This window comes from Anomalospiza imberbis, chromosome 1 (assembly GCF_031753505.1).
Source record: "Anomalospiza imberbis isolate Cuckoo-Finch-1a 21T00152 chromosome 1, ASM3175350v1, whole genome shotgun sequence".
Classification (NCBI taxonomy): domain Eukaryota; kingdom Metazoa; phylum Chordata; class Aves; order Passeriformes; family Viduidae; genus Anomalospiza; species Anomalospiza imberbis.
The window spans coordinates 135,300,289-135,319,966 of NC_089681.1; the positions used below are offsets into that span (position 1 = coordinate 135,300,289).

Sequence of the window (19,678 nt, forward strand, 5' to 3'; positions counted from 1 at the left end):
GGAGCTGTTTAGACAAGGACAGAAATCATGGATATTAAAACAAATATTCTCAAAAATGAGAAGCTGAACAGTGATTTTGTAAGAAAAAACATAAACAAAATAGTAGCATTCATCTGTGTGAGCAGTGCTGTGTGGACCAAGGGAGAGCTCAAACAGGGAGTGACCAGCAAAGCTACTGGAAAGAAACTGAACATTTAAATAACTATGAATAAAAATCAGATTTTTAAAAAAATTCAGAGTTAACATAGGGCTACAAATACACCAGAGCCTTAAAGCGAAAATCAGCTGCATTGTAATCATGTTTTTGTAAAAGTACTGGACTGTGGAAGGACATTACCTGCAAAGAACCTAAAAGGCTTAATAGTTATAAGGCTGCCTTTTCAAATGAATCGGAAAGAAGAGCTGAAAATAACTGACCTTTGCATAGCAGCCTACCACCTCAAACAGGGAGCTCTTGGGTAGAATGCAACTGCTGTGAGGAATTGCAAGTGCCCTTAAGAAATGCCAAGAACCTCTACTGGCAAAGAGAACAGAGAAGTTGATCTCAGCCATAGAGTGGAAGAGATTAATTGCTACTTTGTGATGGAGAGATGAGGGTGTGCTGCCAGCCTTGACTCATGCTAGACCTTTTCAGAAGAGGCTTGTTTGCTGGGAATTCTCATTGAAGCTAAAGGCTTCAAAGTAGTAGCACTAAAGCCAAACTACTTTGCCCTCATCTCACCATCTTGTGGTGCTGCCAGGTTCTGGAAATAGGGGAACAGAGAGCAAGCATGGGGATCTGGTCTTTTGATCTTCCTGATGCACCTGTGGCCAGCGTCTCTGGATGTAAATACAGCGTGTCAAGGTAAAATTGGTAGTAGTGAGCACACTTGGAAAAGGTTGTTTTCGGCTCTGAAAAATAGTGGAAAAAATACTTAGAGCAACACAGTAATTTGGAATGGTGTTGTCATATGGCATTAACAATGATGTGATAGAGCCCATTGGAATGAAGGGGTTTGCCCTGTTCAAGACCATTTCCAATCTCAAATTTTGGAAATTTTTAACTAAATAACATTTTATTGTACTGGTCTTCTCAACGCCTGCCCTCTCCAACCCCCCTTTTATGAACATTTGGGAACTGTTGGAAATACAGAAATATAAATACTTTTAATGAGAGGAAGAAAATATGCATCTTGAACACCGATCAAGGTAAATAGAGGTAACAGGACCACACACCTAATCATCAACAGGAATAAATAATTTTCCCTCTCTTAAGGGAAATGTGGCAAATAATAGAGTACAGACTGTTTTTTTATGGTTTTTATTCTGTCAAATACATATTTTAATTTTGGAGTTCAGGGTGGCTAGATACACTCTGCCACCACTATCCCATTTTTTTATTTAGTGTAAATATATTGAAGTGTTCTGCTAAATATGATTTCAAAACTGTGAAGATAGTCCCTAAACAGTGCAATTTTAAACACTGCATAGAACTGCACATAGATGGAAAGACAACATGCAAATTTATGCTGTAGTTCCCCTTTCTAATATTGAGAAATCAGGAATGTCTTTTCTCCCTTACTGCAGCCGCAATAGGATACAGTAATTCAGAATGAGGTAATCACAGGCTATTGATGTGTGATACATCTTTAAATATTAAAGCATGCTGGCTTTGCAAACATACCTCTTTTTCTAATGTAAATCAGCCAATCCTTTTCCCTTTTTTTGACTCCACAGTGGCATCTTGATGTGCTTATGCCTGGATGGCTTTCATCTTTGGTGCACATTCTGCTTTTTTCTCCCTAGACAACAATTTCTGACATTTCAGCTGAAGTGGAAACTTGATAGAGGGAAGATCTTGTGCAGATGGAGCAGCTGTCTTTACATGCTGTGCTGGTGGGCATACCTGATAGTTCACTCAGCATATACACATTCAATGTAGTGCATTAGATACCCTTTCTTCATCCTATCCTAGGATGAACCTAATTTCTTGTGATTTCTCAGGAAGTTTATTGTAGTCTTCAGGTGTGCAAGTTTGAAGACATTGCTGATGTTGTTTTCAAAACTGTTGTTTTTAGTGGAATCCTCATTTCCTTTGTTTGCATGATGTCCCTTCCCATTTTTCTGTGTACTTTAGATATGCCTTAAGGGATGCTGTACTTTCTTGACTCCCACATAAGTAACTTAAGAGTGCCATATTGGCAAGATATGAAGTGGAGAGGCTGTTAGCCTGCAGCAACAGTTGAGTCTCAGGGAGGATGGAGTTCCCAAAGAACTTCAGGGCTGCTGGAGTTCCCAAAGACAGTAGGCATGGCTGCAGTGTTTGCAGGGTATTGTGTATATTCACTTCATATGGCCAAAGATTTCACATGAATATGTATCTGCATTTTAATACACAGTTTAGAGGCATCAAGTACTTGTGAATAGAAAAATAAATTACAGACACTTTAGGCCTAATGAAAACTGAAGTGTGAAGAAAATAAAAATCTAGATATGAAATATGTTCATTGTTTTCAGTTCAGCCTCATAAAGAAGAGCTTAAAGAAGAGCAGGGTGGTAGGAAGCAAAAAAAGGTGCTCTACTCCTAATGGACGTGGTAGGTCATAAAAATGACTTTTCATCAATACTCAGCAGTAGCTCTAAGGATTCAAAATCTTCTGCAATCTTCTCTATATAACTTTACATTAAGCCAATACTTGTCTCTACAAAGTTGAATTGTACAACACCTTAGGGGACCCATCTGGAAAACATTAATGGCTTTTCAAGGAGTGTACTGCCTTCAAAGTGATGTCAATCAGCCATGGATTGTGACACATTTGCTCCACTTTGACATTGAAACTGATTCCTGGCCTTTGCTTTCTTAATCTTGATGTTTTGCTGCATAAGACTTTGTGGACTGTTAATCATTGTTACCTTCTGTTCTACCAGTATTCAACAAAACTCTGCAATACAGAGCCCCAAAGTTCAAATGAATGGAGCTGGTAATGCACTGTCAGTGTTGGGTGCTGGCAAGGATATAGTTGTCAACTAAAAAAAGCTGTAGCAGCCTTGAAAGCCTATGTTCATTTAATTCTATCAGACTATGAGTTCACTTTAAAAATAAATTATGAAAAATTAAGTAATTGAATTCTTGAATTCCAGCAAATATTTTCCAACAATGACAGCTATTACCTCATAGAAGAGTTTTTCCGAAGTTGTTTCAAGAGTCATCAATTAAACTGAGCAAACTGCTAAGATTTTTGCTTGTCTGTTACTCTCTGATTCCTGCTGAGTTTCATATTTATAAGCCTTATAGGGTATCTGAGTAGACTGAATGGTCTGCCACATGGTAATAATCTTTCCCCACTGATTCTTTGATGCAGTAACTTTGGGACAGTTGCATTTATCTGGAGTTTCATTTTGGTTCCTGAATGGGCATTTACAGATTTGCTGGGAAGAGATTTCCTATTGTGTCAGCAGAATAACGGTGACATTATTTATTTATCCTGCTATTTGTCTTGGAGTTGTATCCTGCTATGAACCTTCCTTGTACAATCGATAGCAATAGCAAAGTCCCTGGTGGCTTTCATGAGGTCTTTGGCATGCCTCCTTCTCCAAGAGAAGACTTCTGTCTGAAGCAGACCTTTCTTTTTGTTTTAAGGGTCTAGTAGTAAGACCCTATTTTGATGTTGAAAAACCAATTTAACTAAGGAGAAGCTCTCATGCAGATGAGAAAATAGGGTTTTTTAGAAGTTTTACCCAGAGAGAAGAAAGAAGTAACGTAAATTAAGAAAAAGGGAAAGAAAACACTGGAAAAAATGAGAACTTTCAAATAGTTGAAATAGTAGGAAAACTCTTGCATTTTTTACTGCATATATGTAACTGCAAAACTTTTAGTTAATGGTAGAGTGTTCAGAGAAATTTCGTGCTGTTCTTAGTATTTTGGTTGTTTGGTTGGTTTTGGCTATATCATGTGGTACAAGCTGAACACAGATCACTCAGACTAAAACATATTCCTGTTCTTCATTCTTTTCCTCATTTCTTTGGGTAAAAGTTGAAGGTTTTTAGGAGCAGGCTCATGCTGTCAGCTTCTCAGTAGAACTTTGTGCTATGAACACAGTCACATTGCTTTTTGCCTTCCTTGTTACAGCCATGCCTCCCCCTGTCTGGAATAAAATCATGACATTTTTCTCTGACATCTTCTTATCAACTTCAGTATAGCAGAAAAGAAGCCTTGATCTCCTCCCGCTTCCCTCTAGGACATCCCATCTGCTGCTTTCATAGTTACTGTAGCAACCTGCTTGTTACCAAAGGTCGTTTTGGACTCTGGAGATCTCTGTGTCTCTGGCTATGTCTAAGCCTTGCTGAACTCCTTCTGAGCTCCCTTTTAATAAATGTTTTCTGCCAGTCTGCAGCCCTAAGTTTGTTGTCTCAGCTTGGTGTCTTGTGTCTTGACTATTGCCGTGTCCTTTCAGCTGGCCTTGGCAGATGTCTGCTCCTGTCTGTTTGAAATGATGCTGCCCATGATTTACTGCTCTGCCACTTTCTGCTGTCCTCACTGCATCTCCCTCTTGACATCATACATGAGCTGTGTATCTCTTTTTTTTTTCAACTCCCACTTGAGTTTTTTTCTGTCTCCTAATGCTATTTCTCTGATGCAGAAGTGTCAACACCAGCCTCATCTTGTTACCTTTTCCAAAAAACACCCCTTGTTCACTTCATACTTTCCTCATGCTTGGTGGAGGCTTTTTGAGAGCATCCTCTGCTCTCCATATTGTGTCTTCAGATTCAAGTGCTGACAAAGTATTTGACTTAGAGTGGGATAATGATAGGCTGGGACTAGCTACTAATTGCTAGCTCTGAAATGTGATATTGCCTTGTTGTTCCACTGTTCTTCTCATCTGCCCTTATCCATATGCTGTCCCTTGTCCTAAACTCCTAACTTTGTGCAGATAGCACAGCCATTTTAACTTATTCCTTGTGCAGGGTCTGCACTAAATGAGGCTTCCCTGGGACTGGGCCTTTCAGTAGTACATTGGTAGGAAGAATAATTAAGTTATGCAGAGCAGTATTTCCTTCAAAAACAAATGTGATTTTATTTCAGTGAAACATACATTCCATGATCTAAATATAATGAGAGATTACTTAGCTTAATAAATTCCGAAGAGCTGAAAAATCTCACCATTTTTGGGATTAGGATTTCTCAGATGCAATCATAAGGTATTAATTTGGAGTGGTTTAGCATTTGGCGCTTGTAAACTAAAAGTGAATAAAATAAACTGAAGTTGGATGATAAAATAAACCTTCCGAAGTATGAGGTTTTGACTGATCTGAATTTATTATAATGATTTTCATCTATAGTTAACTTGCCTTCTAAGTCATGAAAATAATGAGATTTTTTTTACCTCAATGAGATTTACTCTAATGCTTCTCACATAATTTTCAGTTTGTTTCCTCTGAGATGTTATGAATCTTGAACTTTGCAGTCAGGTTGTTTCTTTTATCCTTTTATCATAAACTGTTTATTTCTGTGTGATTGTACTACAATTTATACAGACAATTTTATTGAGCTGTGGTTTATCTTCTGTAATAGGTGAGGCCGTGTTGAATAAGAAAGCTGAAATATAGTTCAGGTATTCTGAAACTAAACAGACCTACCTCCTGCTCGTGAAATTTGGTTTCCTATTTCATCAGATTTTTTGTGTATTCAATTTAATCTCTTGGTGATTAGGCAATTATCAGTATTAGAGTGCCTTTTATTCTTGAAAGTAATGTCTTTGGATCTTCATTTAATTTCTATGTTAATTGAATGCATAACCTGGTGAAACAGACACTTTAAGTGATCCAGATTTTTGATGGTTGTCATTGTACATATTCATATTTTAAATTAACCATAAAGCGGTGAATAGACAGAAATTGAACTAGGGTATTTACCTCATTACTAATTTTCTTTGATGTATATATTCATCACTATTTGATGAGAAGCAGATGTCTTGATCTAAGCAGTATGTCCCCAAGGAGTTTCTGCCCTTACAAGAAAAAATGTCCCTGGGACATTAAACATTTTTATTGTGAGGGCTCTTCACCAGCAAATACTTTTTTCTCAAATGTCTATCTTTTAGGTGGTGTAGTGCAACTTAGATTCAGCAATGGCCATGTTTCTAAATGCAGAACAACTTACCTTCATCATGACAGATTTTGTTACTTGTATAATAGAAAGGATCAAGGGCCACATGAATTGAAAAATAAAATATTTGGGGATTTCTTGGATGCCTGAAATCTTGTGTACTTGTAATGAAATTGCTTTATGATTAATGGCCTTTACTTTTCCTGACTTTTTTTCAAGTAAAAAGTAAATTTAATAATTATATTCTGTTTGAGCTCAGCTATAACTAGTAATAGGGAAAAAATTGACCTTCATGTAAGTCTTCTTCAAAGGCTTGAAAGGGAAATGAAAGAACATGAGGATTATATCTATTTGGTTTAGGAATACTGCACAAAACCTGCAAATGCCAGAAAATTCTGACAATTTGTCAGTACAGTTGAAGTGGCAGCCTGTAAATGTAGGCCTGTTTTTGGAAAATTGGCCTTTGCTGTGAATATTTCTGTATTTGAAATCTGTATTCTATTAGGAGGCTATGATTCAAATAGGTTAAAAGTATTTGTTAGTGTGAGGAAAGGTTGAGCAGGACACACAATTTCCTCTTCCTTATTTCACAGAGAAATTTTCAAAAGACATATAACTTATTCTCCCTTGAATTGAAGAGTTTTCCCTGCAGTTAGCTGGGAATGAGTTGTTTGAATTTTGTACCTCAACCAACAATAATAAAATTAAAGCAAATCCTTGTTATGGAATTCAACATTTATGTTTTCATGGGTAGTGGTCCTCATTAGTCCCTGAATTTATTATCAAGACAATAAATAACTTATGACACTGCTGTTATAGGGTACTAACTGAGGATTCAGAGGACTCTTTCAGTTGTTTTATGCCCATTCTTTAGTCCTCAGTACCCCTTTTCCTGATGTGAATAGTATTTGGTTATGGTTCCACTCTTTTCTGGAACTCTTAATATCAGTGTCTGGGAACTGGAAGTCCAACTTCTATCTCTTAACAGAAGAGCCAAACATCTTGCTATTGCTCATCCTTGGGGGCAGAAAGAAGAATCTGTGCATTCTATTTCTTAAAAGCAAGCTTTGAGATAAAATTTCTGAAGTTTAGTTTTTCTACACAGCTCTTTCATTAAGAAAGACAACAGTGTCTTTGTGTTTGGGAAAAGTTATATGGCATAAGACAGAGGAAAAAGCTCATGGAAATCAAGACAAAAATATAATCATACTGGGAAAAATATTTTTTGTAAGGAAGGTGTATTTTAGTAAGAAAAGCAACTGGTAATAAAACATTTCAACCAGCTCCACTTCAGACCACGTATTTTCAGCTTGACAAAAATCTCTTCTCACTTCTTTAATATAGTAGAAGTAAAGAACCACCTTTTATTCCCACGAATAAAAAGAATTTGAACAGGAAGGGTTTTCAGAGAAGTAAGAGACAAATTTGGCAATATAGTCCTGTAAGGTCTCATCACATCTTCCACGTCCTCTTGTGCAGAGTGGGATGGATCTGCCAGACCTGCAGCACAAGGGTCCTCCTGGGAGCACTGCAGAGAGAGCACGTTGCCTTCACATCTACCTTTAGCTACACTTTTTATTACACTTCTTCTGAGACAATTTGCATAGTATTTTTTCTAGTCTCCTCAAATATATCAGCCTAGCACAGCAGAGCAAACCTGTGCCCATTCTCTATATTTCCTTCTCTGCCATTCTGTCGTGTATCCATATGTGCTTTCCAGTTACACATGGAGTGTAAATACACTTTCCAGTTTAATAAATATGAATGTATTCGAAGTTGAGATCAAAAAAAGAAGTATATCTGATTTTTTTTTTCTCTAATGGTTTCTGATATGCTTTATTTATCTGAAAGGCAAGCTCACATTCTGGTGAAACTACCTTTGTAAAAGGAAATTTTCTGTAAACCACAGCCCTCTTTGGTCATTCTTTATATTACAGAAATGGCAGAACTATTTAAGAGAAGTGAAAAAAAATCAAAATATGCCAACCTTTTCCCCTCACTAAGTTTCCATGGTACCATGCTCATATAATACACAGTGACATGTGGCCCTGGAGGAACCTGCAGTCTTCCTGGACTGACACCAAAAGTCTACAGTTAATTCAGTATTACACTGTGTAGCTGATACAAGATGACTTAAATTTTATTTTGGCTTTTATTTTTTCTTTCTCCACTATGAAAATACTCTGACACTCATATCTCTGATTTATGTGATGACATTTAGAAATTCAGTGCTAATTAATGTTGTTGTATTTCCTGGATTGCTTAGGACCACAAACAGGTGAAATGTAATATCTTCTGTGCTTATTTATACATCAATTCCGCTTTTGTTTTGTTATGCAGCTTGGGCAGCTACACTTTTTAAAATTTCCCTTGTGCAAATAATTATTTAACATTTATTTATGGCCCTTTAGCAGTGGCCAAGAGGCATGTATGACTTTCTTATGGGATTTTTCACAGAAATGGTGTTACTTTCTGAGATTCAAGGATACAGAATGACTTTATCTCAAAGACTACAAATGTGGTCTGGATAGAATGGATGAAGGCATGAATCAGTCCTTCAGAAACAGTACTCTTTGCAGACCTAGATAAGTGTGTGGTATAGGTAGCTACGTATGAAAGTTAGTATGAAGCCAGAAACAAATAAATTGCAGTATTACTTAGGTGTCAGCAATGTGTAACCATTGAGCAAGACAAGGAAATCCAGAAAGGACCGTTCTACTGACACAAATAGGTAAAGATGGAAATGAAACCCTGGATGGGAAATGAACACACAAACAAAGTGGCAATAAGCAAACTGAACATAAGATGAACAGCCAGAGAAATAAATAAATAAAACCAAAATAAATGCCAACAAGCAAGGCAGATGCAAAACACCCCAAGCAGCTGTTAAAAAGGAAAAGGAAAAAAAAAGAAAAAGCATGCAAATATTACACCCAAGTGGAAGAAATTCCCAGTGCACGAAATTTCAGGGCTGTGTCCTAAAATGCCCTAATTTATGGGAATTCCATCAGAAAATTTTATTTGTGCAGCCTGTATAGGTGGAGACTTTGGGCTATCATCCATTTCCTTTCTTTTGCTCATTTTCAGAGGAGGAAGGAGCAAGGGCATTTTTTCCTGAGGCATGTGTGCATATTCACTGCTGTGTATGTTGCAGGTGGCCATAAAGTGAAGCGTTTGTGGTCCAGCCCCCAGCCATGCCTTAAGGACCCGTATTTGCAAAGTCTGTACAGTGGAAGATTCAGCTTTCAGTGGGAACACTATTACTCACAGACTTCTGGAAATACCTGTATATCTAATAAAATATTTTTTGTAAAATAATTTCGAAACATTCTGCTTTAGTTTGGTTGTCTTCTCTTTAGTTAATTCCTGTTATTAAAGTTTCAGTGCTGGATAATTTTTTCTTCCTGGACTTCTTGGGCTATAGTGGTCATTATGGAAGAAATAAAAGTATTTTAAAATCAAGTGTTAAAATAGCTCTTTTTCTTTGCAGTAGACAAAACTAATCATTTCAAAAATGTAGTTTAGGAGAATTCTTATACTTAATTTACAACCTGTTTTTTTATTTTCGCTACACTTACATAAAAATAGTTGTACTATTTTTGCTTGGAAGTTTTGAGCTTTTCTTCATCATTGTGGATAGCACTCATCTCTGCTAGAATGTATATTCCATTTGCCAAGGAATCCTGTTTAGAAGAGCAGTGGTATCTGTAAACATTAGGTGAAAGTATAGTCAAAACCTGGATTCAAGCCCATTTTGAATTCCAGCATTGCTCTGTAAGCCACACTTCTTTTGGGGCAGGAAGCAGAAGCACATAGATAGAATTTGCAGAGAATGGTCCCTACAAGAACACAGGTAAGAAGAAATTATGAGATAATTTATTGTTATGGAAGAAGAGCTGGAAATGCTGAAGTTCTTTGTCCCAGCAGGTTATCTTATGATCATGCTGCCCAGAAACAAGCTTGATAACAAAAGACTGATCAGGATGTGAAAGACTTGTTTAGAAAAGAATGTCCACATGGGAGTTGAATGAATTATAGATGTTTTAGTTAATTTCCATCTTCTATATATGGAGCTCATTTCAGTTGCTTTTGTTGGTCATTCTGGTATATAGGGATGCTTTGTACATAATAAGAAAAGAAAATATTTTTTAGTGGCTTGAGTATTTTTCAGTCATGAGAGTCATGAGCTCACTGACCTCTGCTTTGTATGATGTTGGAGCCACTCATGGAAGGGAGGTCACTGGTATGATAAAAAGCATTATCCCACTTCTCAGGATCTGCTTCTTATTGGCCTCTTCCCTTATGTGACTCAAACCCAGTTTCTTGCTAAACTAAAGTTGATTTGTCGTGGTTGTTCTCTGGTGCTCACAGCCTTTGCACCTGGGGTGTACCTTGCATATATCAGCAAAGCACTCCTGCTTTTGCAATGGTCAATTCTGAGTCATTAACCCTTCATTTAGCATTTCAGTTTCTCACAAGGGTTGATATTTTGTCTCTAAGATAAGGCACAGTTGCACATAAATCATCAAACTTATTGGAATACACTTTGTATTAGGAAAAGAATTGATTTTTTTTTTTAATCTTAAGATTTAAGAAAACCATGTTGGTTTTCTTAACCAACATGTGGTGAGGAAATGGTGTATAATTTTACAATCCTGACAAGTTAATGAATCAACATCTTTGTACAAAAATTTCAGGAAAAGTAAATGCACTTGCAGTCTAAGAGCGCACTATATTTAAGAAAATTGTAGATTATTCGTATTTATTATGGAGGCTAAGTCATTAATATTAAATAAGCAAAAATAATCTAGGGACTTCCAGAAATTTAAACAATGCAGAACAAATTCTGCAGTTAAATTCTTGTCTGTAATTCCTGTGATCCCTCAGTCTTGACACTTGAGAGCAAATTTAGCAATTTCAAATCATATCCCGGTAATGTCTGTTGAATAGGATTTAACATGGGGAAAAGATATTTTAATTTTAATTTTGTAAAACACAACCATTGTAATGGGCCTGTGATTTAAAGAGTGTGGAGCATGCAAGCATGACAGACAGTTTAATAAGCATTACTATGGAAGTGTTACACTTACAAAAGTGAAGGTACCTTTATGAAAATGGCACACAGAATTTTCTAATATTTTGTGTTGGTTTTTGTCTTCTAGAGTATCAGGGCTTCAGGGCTGGTGCTGTTGGAAACCATTCTTTTTGGATCACTTCTTCTGTACTTCCCAGTAAGTCAAACTATAACTTTTTAAAAAAATTGTACCCTTGCTGACATTTTAAAACATTGTACGAATGACTCTGGTGAAAATATAAATGTAAAAACGATTTATTAATTATTAGTTTAATCAGACTACAAAATGTGCTGTGCTCTTCAAATATTCTTAAAAACACTCATACGTTTTACTGTATTTGTAATAATTCTCCATTTTCAATTTGATAAAAATTGCCAGTGGTTTGATTGGAAGTTTCTGGGTGTTCTGAATTAAGATGAGATTTTGCTTTGAAAGACAATACCTCTCCAATCTATGGTATGGGGTCAAAAAACAAGGTGTGTAAAAGGAAGACACTGATTATACCAAATATTTCTCTGGAATGTCCTATAAAAGAGATTAATTATTTCAGTGCATTTCTGGCATGAATTTTGATGTTTCTAAAGGTATGTGACATCTTCAATACCATGTCTTTGGGAAAATTAGATGGCATTACCCTTATCCTGTAAGTGAAAAAAAAAAAAAAAGTAATTTCATAGTCACGTGAGAAATATATCACAAAACTCATAGAAATATGTGTCCATTCTCTTTTCAAAAGTCCCAGAAAAACGGAGTTTGTTAATTGCCACATAAACCCCAAGAAATGACTAGAAAAAGCAAGACATCAAAGTGTATATTGAACAAAGTTGATAGAAAGCATACAGGTTGGGAGATAATCAAAGATGGAGTTGTGGACTATTTTAAAATATGTTTATGTTCTCTTTCCCTCAGTAGTCAGATTTTTTTTGCTTTTACAAACCATCATGTATTACTGAAAGTTGAGCTGGATAACAAAACTTCAGTAGCTGCTGAGCAAGTAGGAAATAAACTGCAGTAGAATGTTTGAAGAATACTATAAATAAACACAAACCCTGGTGGAATTTTAATACATTCTTTTTTGAGTCGTGTGGGCCTTTCAAGTTCCAAAGAAAAAGTGTGTGCATTTCTAGTATACTTTTATGTATTTTTTCATCTTTTACTTTGCAGAAGCCAGGGAAATTAAAGTTTTTGGTTTATTCACGTTGGACAAAAGTTTTTTACAACTTGCAATAAATGCATCTCCCATGAGTTCTCAGAGCTTCTTTCATATTTCTTTTCAGTGAACAGAACAGAAAGCCCTTGCACTGCTTGCTCAGCTGGTGCAGTGGAGCATTTACAGCATTCATAGCGTAAAGAATTATGCAAGGGGTTTCCTTTCATGGCTGTCTCCTCTTTGCTTTCTCAGAGAACCCTGGGGCCAGGTAATGGCTTCCCCAGGCAGGTGCTCAGTTAGAACCAGTCAGTATCTCTGCAGCCTCAGATCCAAAATGTGAGAAGCCTCATCATAGCTCATCAGAATTGTGTGTGCAGCCTGCTCACCTGTCACCCATTCTTCAGTTCGTTTCCCGGTTCTTGTCTCGGTGCTCCATTTGTTGTACTTCACGAAGGGCGAACGTCCTTTGGTGGCTGGCTTCAGGCTTCAGGTGCTCAGCACCTGGGACACTGAGATACTGCTGTGGAAAAAGACTTCTCTCAGCAGGTGACTTGAAGGACCATGGTGTTGCATGCAAGAGCTGGTGACCATCCACAACCTTTAAATGCAGAGGGAGAAGAAAGGAAGTGGTCCTGGGAAGGAGCAGTTCAATAACCAAAGCATCCCCTCAGCTCTCCACTGACATTTAAGTCCCTTTTCCTTTTTCACTGACATCAAGGATGTTAAATGTACAACGAGTGCAAAATGACAGTTTGATGTATTATGAGGAAAAAAAATTTTGCTGGAAATTCCTGATTAGACCATGTCCCTGATGGGATGCAGATACTTGACCAGAGTTTATCTTTCTATGCAAATCTCAAGCTCCTACTATGTAAAACTGTCAACTGAGAACACATTCTATTAGAAATGAATAGGCAAAGTGTGGCTTCTCTCTTCTAGCAGTTTTATGTTCCCACGCTTTTTGCTGGGGCACTCTTCTTTCTTATTCAGGGAATTACTAATCAGGCTGTTACTCCTACAGACTTGGAAAAAGAAAGAGAGCAATTCTATCATTTCTATTTTAAGGGTTTTAGGGGAGGGATGTAGCAAATGTGATAATGGGAGGTCCTTTGCATTTTCAGACAGAGAAATTAATCCTGATTTCACCAACCAGAAAAATTGCCATTTTGTAAAATCAAAGAAGATCAGAAAGATCAGCTTTCCAATATTCTTGTCCCTCAATTCACTACAAGGAAGTTTTCATCAATTTCTGATTCAGGGCAAGGCAGCGAAACAGTAAATGTGTGAAAGCTATAAGGCATAGTCTTTTTAAGAAAGAAAAGCTGCAAGGTGCGAATTGTGAGGGGTGGGTCCTTGGAATGTGAACTCTTGATGTTTTGCTGTACATGGACAGAATCTAAATGTGCTCACCTGCTTATTTTGTGGGAAAGAAGCACAAAGCAGAGCAGAATGACACAAGAAAGAAAACCTGAGCTTTAAAAGAGTCTTGTTTTCACCAACTGACATTCACACACCTATTCATTCATAGCAGGGTGTAGAGTATATGTTATTAATATATGTGTTGGTCATAAGTCATGTACCGACAAAGCAGATTTTATTTTTCCTGGCTCATATTTATTTACTCCTTCATGTTATTTGGTGTTTTTATTTGCTTTCGAGAAGAATTGGAAATATTTTGTGACCTAGAGATGTGGTTAAGGATGTAGTAATATGTGCCCAGAGGTCATTGTTTCAGCTCTTTGATTTGGTCCTCATTTTATGCTAGAGGAGTACATTAGAGCTCTAAGACTAGTTAATACAGATCTCACATCTTATACACCCAAATTAGGCTGTGTTTTCCACAGATAGTACAAAATGTGACTTAACATGTGTATTGGTGTTTGTAAGCACCACTGCAGTAGGGTCTTGTATTTTAACATAAGGCTGTTTTCCTTTGGTGTCATCTCTTCTTCTATTGTGATTTGGAATGTAAAACTAAAAAGCTTTGCTTTCACAATCAACCTAGTGTGGAATTACACAGCTTGGCTTAGTGCACGTAACAATGAAAAGATATTTAGGGATGGCATTTCAGTTCTAAATAATTGAAATCTCTATTCATTTGAGGATTCAGTGAAAAATTACACTCCTGTTTAAGAAACAAAATCCCCTTAGATTTTCTCAACACTGCTTTAAGTCTTTGTCATCTTTGTTCTCCACTCTTTTACACTTCCCTAATTTTTTCTTTTTCTAGATCTGTTTACTCAGTCTGGCTCGGATTGTTTTGAGAGCCTTCAGCATACAAATTTCACTGTATCTAGAAGGGGTTTATTCCATCTCTGACTTTCCCTACCCTCCAATTAAATGAAAACCAAAACATACTTTGTTACATTGCTGAATTTCTTTCACTAATTGTTGTTGTTTTCATGCCTACATGCAGTAATCTATTCATAGTGTAACATCATTAATTGAAAAATAATATCACCAGTCAGCTGCTTTTGGTGAGAAAAACAGCTGTTACAATGCCCTTCTAACCAAATGGGAAGTGCAAATTATGGTCTCCACCTAAATTTATTATTCAAGTTCTGCTATACTCATGACAACACTGATCTTTCCTGAATTATAAGCAGACAGATGAGCTTTGTCTATTACAAATGCTTAGATTTTTCTCAGAAGTTGCTGGGCAGCTCACATTCTGAAGCTCTCATTTCTTATATTTTCTGTAACCTCATAGTAACATCTCTAATTTGCCTTTAGCCTTTCCAATTATCAATGGATCTCCTCCAAATGACCACTAGACTTTCTAAATGATTTTGTTTATATTTCTTTGTTCTTAGATTTTAAACAGAAAACCAAAACCCAACCGTCATATGGATGAGTCCCTTCATTTCTGTACTTGGCATCTGAGGGGAGGAATCTCATTACTTTCCTTGTCCAGAAACTCTATTTTGAAACCTTTAGACCTTTCTCAACTCCCTGTCTTGCTAATGCTTGGAACACGCTACCACAAGTTTAAAGACTCTTTGCTTGCTACAAAGACCTTCAAGTAAAGTGGAAAGTATCATACTGTTGTAAGAGAGTAGCCTGTTAATTACATTATAGAGGTCAGATCTCAGGTGATTTTAGACATCTGTAATGGGCACAAGTTGAAAAATAGGAGATTCTAATAAGATATCAAACTTTTTTTTAACTGTGAGGATTTTCAATTACCAAAACTTTTTGTCCAGAGTTTATGAAATATCCATATTTGGAGGTGTCAGGACTTGACTGGGCCCAGGTCTGAGCAATGTGACCTAGATTTGGGCAGGGGGCTGGACTAGATGACCTCCAAAGCTCCCTTGCAAATGAAATTCTGTGAGACTGTATTTTCTTATGTATGCATCCATAGCTGAGTCAGTCATCCTATGCTCACCAAATCCTGAAGAGGAACTGGGCCTTTCATGACTTGTTTTAGACTTGGGACTTGAAGATGAAGTGCATCATGGCCAACACTTCAGGGACTATAAATGAAATCTGAGGTACTTGCCTCAAATAGTGATGAATTCCACCCTAGGCAGGTAGGATTGCTTGATATATGAAATAGTTCCCATACTGCTAGTCTACATTGATTGAAACTCCAAAATACATACAATGGATTGCGTGATATAATGATATGATAGAATTTCTACAGTGAGTGATTAAAGTTAAATGAGTATGATGATGCAAAGACCAAGGGAATAATTTCTTCTCCATGTTCTTGATATAGCAGATAAAAAGTACTAGATTTATATTCCAGCAAGTGAAAGTTGTTAGACAGTGAGGCTGAATCTTGTAACAGTGATGTCAGCTAGATCATAAGATGGATTAGCTTTGGAGGCTGCAGAGTATCTTTTTAAAAACTTTATGATATTTTCTTTCACTCTTCCTTTGGCTGAAAAAAAATCTAAATTCATTACAGCTTTCCCCTGTTTTTCCAAACTGCAAATTAGAAAAAGGCAATATTGTTATCAGTATAGAGAAATGGAACTGTGGGTTGGGGGGCATTGACTTCCTAATGTTCATGAAGAATTTCAATAGTGAATCCTGGAATAAACTTTGTGCTCAAACATCTTGTTGCATGTGTTAAGTGTTAAGATCTGTTTCTGGGGTTGTCTTACTCCCTCTTTCACACTCAAGCTAAAATCACCTACCCTTTTATGTTACAAGAAGTAATAGAAAGTGGGGAGTCGTGGAGCTTAGATATGGATATGGAGGGTTTTTTTTCCTCTCAAATGGTCTGTATGTGCATTAGCATGGAAGAAATGAGCTGTGAAGTCTGGGAGCATGAGACCATGGTAGGTGCATTAGTGATAACAGTCCTGAGCAGAGCAAGGTCACTGGAAAGCTCTGTTTTTGACATAAATGAATGTGAAAATAGAACACTGCAAAATACTCTCATGCATTTGTCCCTCAAATAAGGGATGTGTTACAAAAGCACAGTTGCTGTTTATTCCATACATATTGATGTGAACTGACGCCAACTGAAAAATTTGCTTTCTCCAAGACATTTAGCATTGCAAGTCTGCTCTGATACCCCAGATGTTTCAGGTTGAGTCTTTGTCAGGATGTAACCCCATTGCCCTTACAAAATAGTGTTTAAACTTTTAGAATGAACACTCATAATTTTATTCTTGTTCAGGTAAAGAACACACCTGTCTTTGGTGTTCATGTCACTGAAGTCCAAGGACACAATGTAAATATCTGCTCTAAAATAATCACTACAGATTTTCGCAGTACTCTAGGAAGGGGTCTTTTCATTTTATTTGGATCACAGGGGATTAGATATCCAGCCAATGCAAAAGGCAGAATTTAAATACCATGTTGCAACAATTTTATATGTATGTACATTGTATGCTTGGGCATAGAGGTGAGGGAGCCAGGCAGAAGATGATGCAGTAGTCTGTCTTGGTCAATGTCCTTGTCAAATGAACATAAAATAACCTTTCTGGAGTTAACATGCAACCAGTTATCCAATACCTTTATTTGAGAGCCAGCTTGCTTTAAATGCAAAAAGCAGAAGTCAGCTGATGTAGCCTCTGCATTACAGGCTACAAAGTACAGAAACCTCATAGGTACATAGCATTACAGGCTACAAAGTACAGAAACCTCATAGGTACTGGAAACACTTGTGTCCTTGCCCTGAACCATGCTAAGAAAAATGTTTATGACTGTTTTTACTGATAGGAAGCAAGCACTGAATATTTTCTGCATTTTGAATACATTTATTTTAAATGTCAGAAAAATAAGATACATGTGATAATTCTTCATGGTTCTGTTGTCATTAATCTGCATAGCTATCCTAAAAAATTTTGGCAGCTACTGTCAGGGAGATAGCTAGAGTCTGTTGTATATGTGATTATCCACATTAAGAACTGTAATTAGGCAGAGCTATATGTCTCTTGATCTTAGGTACATATTGGCATCTCTGTGTATATGACAAAAGTTTAGGGTATTGGAAACTCAGGCGAGCTATGCTAGAGCATAGTAGAGCTATGACATCATAAATTCTAAGAGATTATTCAGGTGGAGTTTGGTGAGGAGTACTGGTGTATGTTCTCTCTGCGTATGTCTGTGTGCTGTGCTCCCAGGTTGCCTTAAGCTGGAAGGGACCTCAGGAGGTCTCTACTCCAACTTCTGCTCAAAGGAAAGTCAGCTGTAAGACTTTATACGAGACAAGGTTACTAAGGGCTTTATTTTTATATGTCTTAAAAACCTGCAGGGATGGAGACTGCCCAATCAGGCGGTGTGCAGGCATGCAGTAAAGTCACATGGTTGTTTTGGATAGTGATAAAATAAGGGATGTTGCTGGAACACATCATGGGATTTATACATGGCAGGCTGAAGATAGGTCAGGTACAGGTACTGATTTTACTATTCTTTCACATCTTGGACTCCCATGCTCATCCCTGTGGCATTACTTGTGATACCATGACAAAACTCGATCTTCCCCTTCCATGGATTTGAAGGTGCAGTAGGTATTGCAGAGGAGGGCATTGCTATTTTTGCTACTCTGAAAGCTTCTTCTTGAGAACTAAATTCAAAGGTCACATTTGTCAGTCTGGGTTCACTGAATAGCCAAGTATGTTTGTGAAGGGCTTGACAGTAGGAAAGGACAGCAGCCAGTGACCTGAGCCAACTGCCACATTGGGTTTTCGGTGACCCTTTTATTTTAAATTAATGTCTTGCACTGCCACCTTGCAGGCACTTATGTGGTACAGTCTTGCCAGCCCTTCATTCAGAGAAATTAATCTTGTAGTGAGGGGAGCAGAGGAAGATCTTGTGGTCTTTCCTCCTTACTCATAATTCCACTGAAGTAACTTTCATGAATAAACTTACACATGCAAGAATTCATAGATAAAACTCTACATTAATATACTCTTTCCAAAGAAATTATGTAAAACCAGACTACAGTCCTGAAAAACAGTGCACAATTTTGAGTCAGGGGATTTAAATTTTTTTTTGATACAGCTTGACCAGTAACACATACATAAGTTAAAAATATGCTACATTTGAAAATTGAAAGTGTGGGGAACTCTTTCCTGATTACAAAAATCTTTGAAACAAAAATTATTAGAGGGTAAAATGTGAGTGCATTCAAATGAAGGAAAATAATGCTGGGACATATTCACAGTATGTTCCTTACTAAAGCTGGAACCATGTTCTAATAATCCATCCTCATTGCTCTGGTCTCTAAATCTGAGCCTTTGGGGCTTGGCAAGCACTCCAGCAGGAGACCACAGCAGGGCCACTTCCATGCCAAAGAATTTCTGAGGAACCCCTGACTGAAAAAATTTAATCAGTGAAAGCCTTCATTTGGCCCACTGTTTCTGCTGAATTAGAGTTAGAAAACAGGAAGAAAGTATTTTATATAACTCTTTTATGTTTAGTCTTTTATATATCTATTATATAATTCTTGTTGGGTCTCAGTGCATATAAGCTAGAAAGGAATAATTTTCTCAGCCAAACGTTTTGATGACCACATTGATCATTTGGCAAGTGAACTGAGTCAATAGCAAGATGCTTGGAATATGTTTGAATTTTACCCTAGTGACTTAAATTTATGAAAAAAATTACACATGAAAAAAGGTGCTCTCATGTATTAGTTCAAAATATGTGATAGAACTTTTACAGGAAAGATATTGCAAGACAGAATATTACATTTTTATTAAATTGTAAAAGCAAAGAGGCAAGAGGTTTTGATAGTATAGATGAGCCAGGATTGAACTGTTCCAGAAAGGAAAATATTAAAAATTTTAGTCACCACATACATTTTTCAGTAGGGCATAGCCCTTGCATCAGTGGTTTATCTTCTCTCATTAGTTTAACACCTGAGGGACTGCATATTGGTGGGAGATAAATTTCACTCATTCTTTT

The 19,678-nt window shown here is 37.0% G+C and overlaps 1 protein-coding gene across 2 annotated transcripts in view; it reads left to right on the forward strand.

Moving 5' to 3' along the window:
- Window positions 1-19,678, forward strand: part of GPR158 (G protein-coupled receptor 158) — a 189,704-nt gene that overhangs the window by 93,638 nt on the left and 76,388 nt on the right. For both annotated transcript variants that reach the window (XM_068171752.1, XM_068171744.1), the window contains exon 5: window positions 11,248-11,316. In XM_068171752.1, coding sequence (XP_068027853.1) covers window positions 11,248-11,316 — 69 coding nt within the window. The remainder of the gene's footprint in view (window positions 1-11,247; window positions 11,317-19,678) is intronic.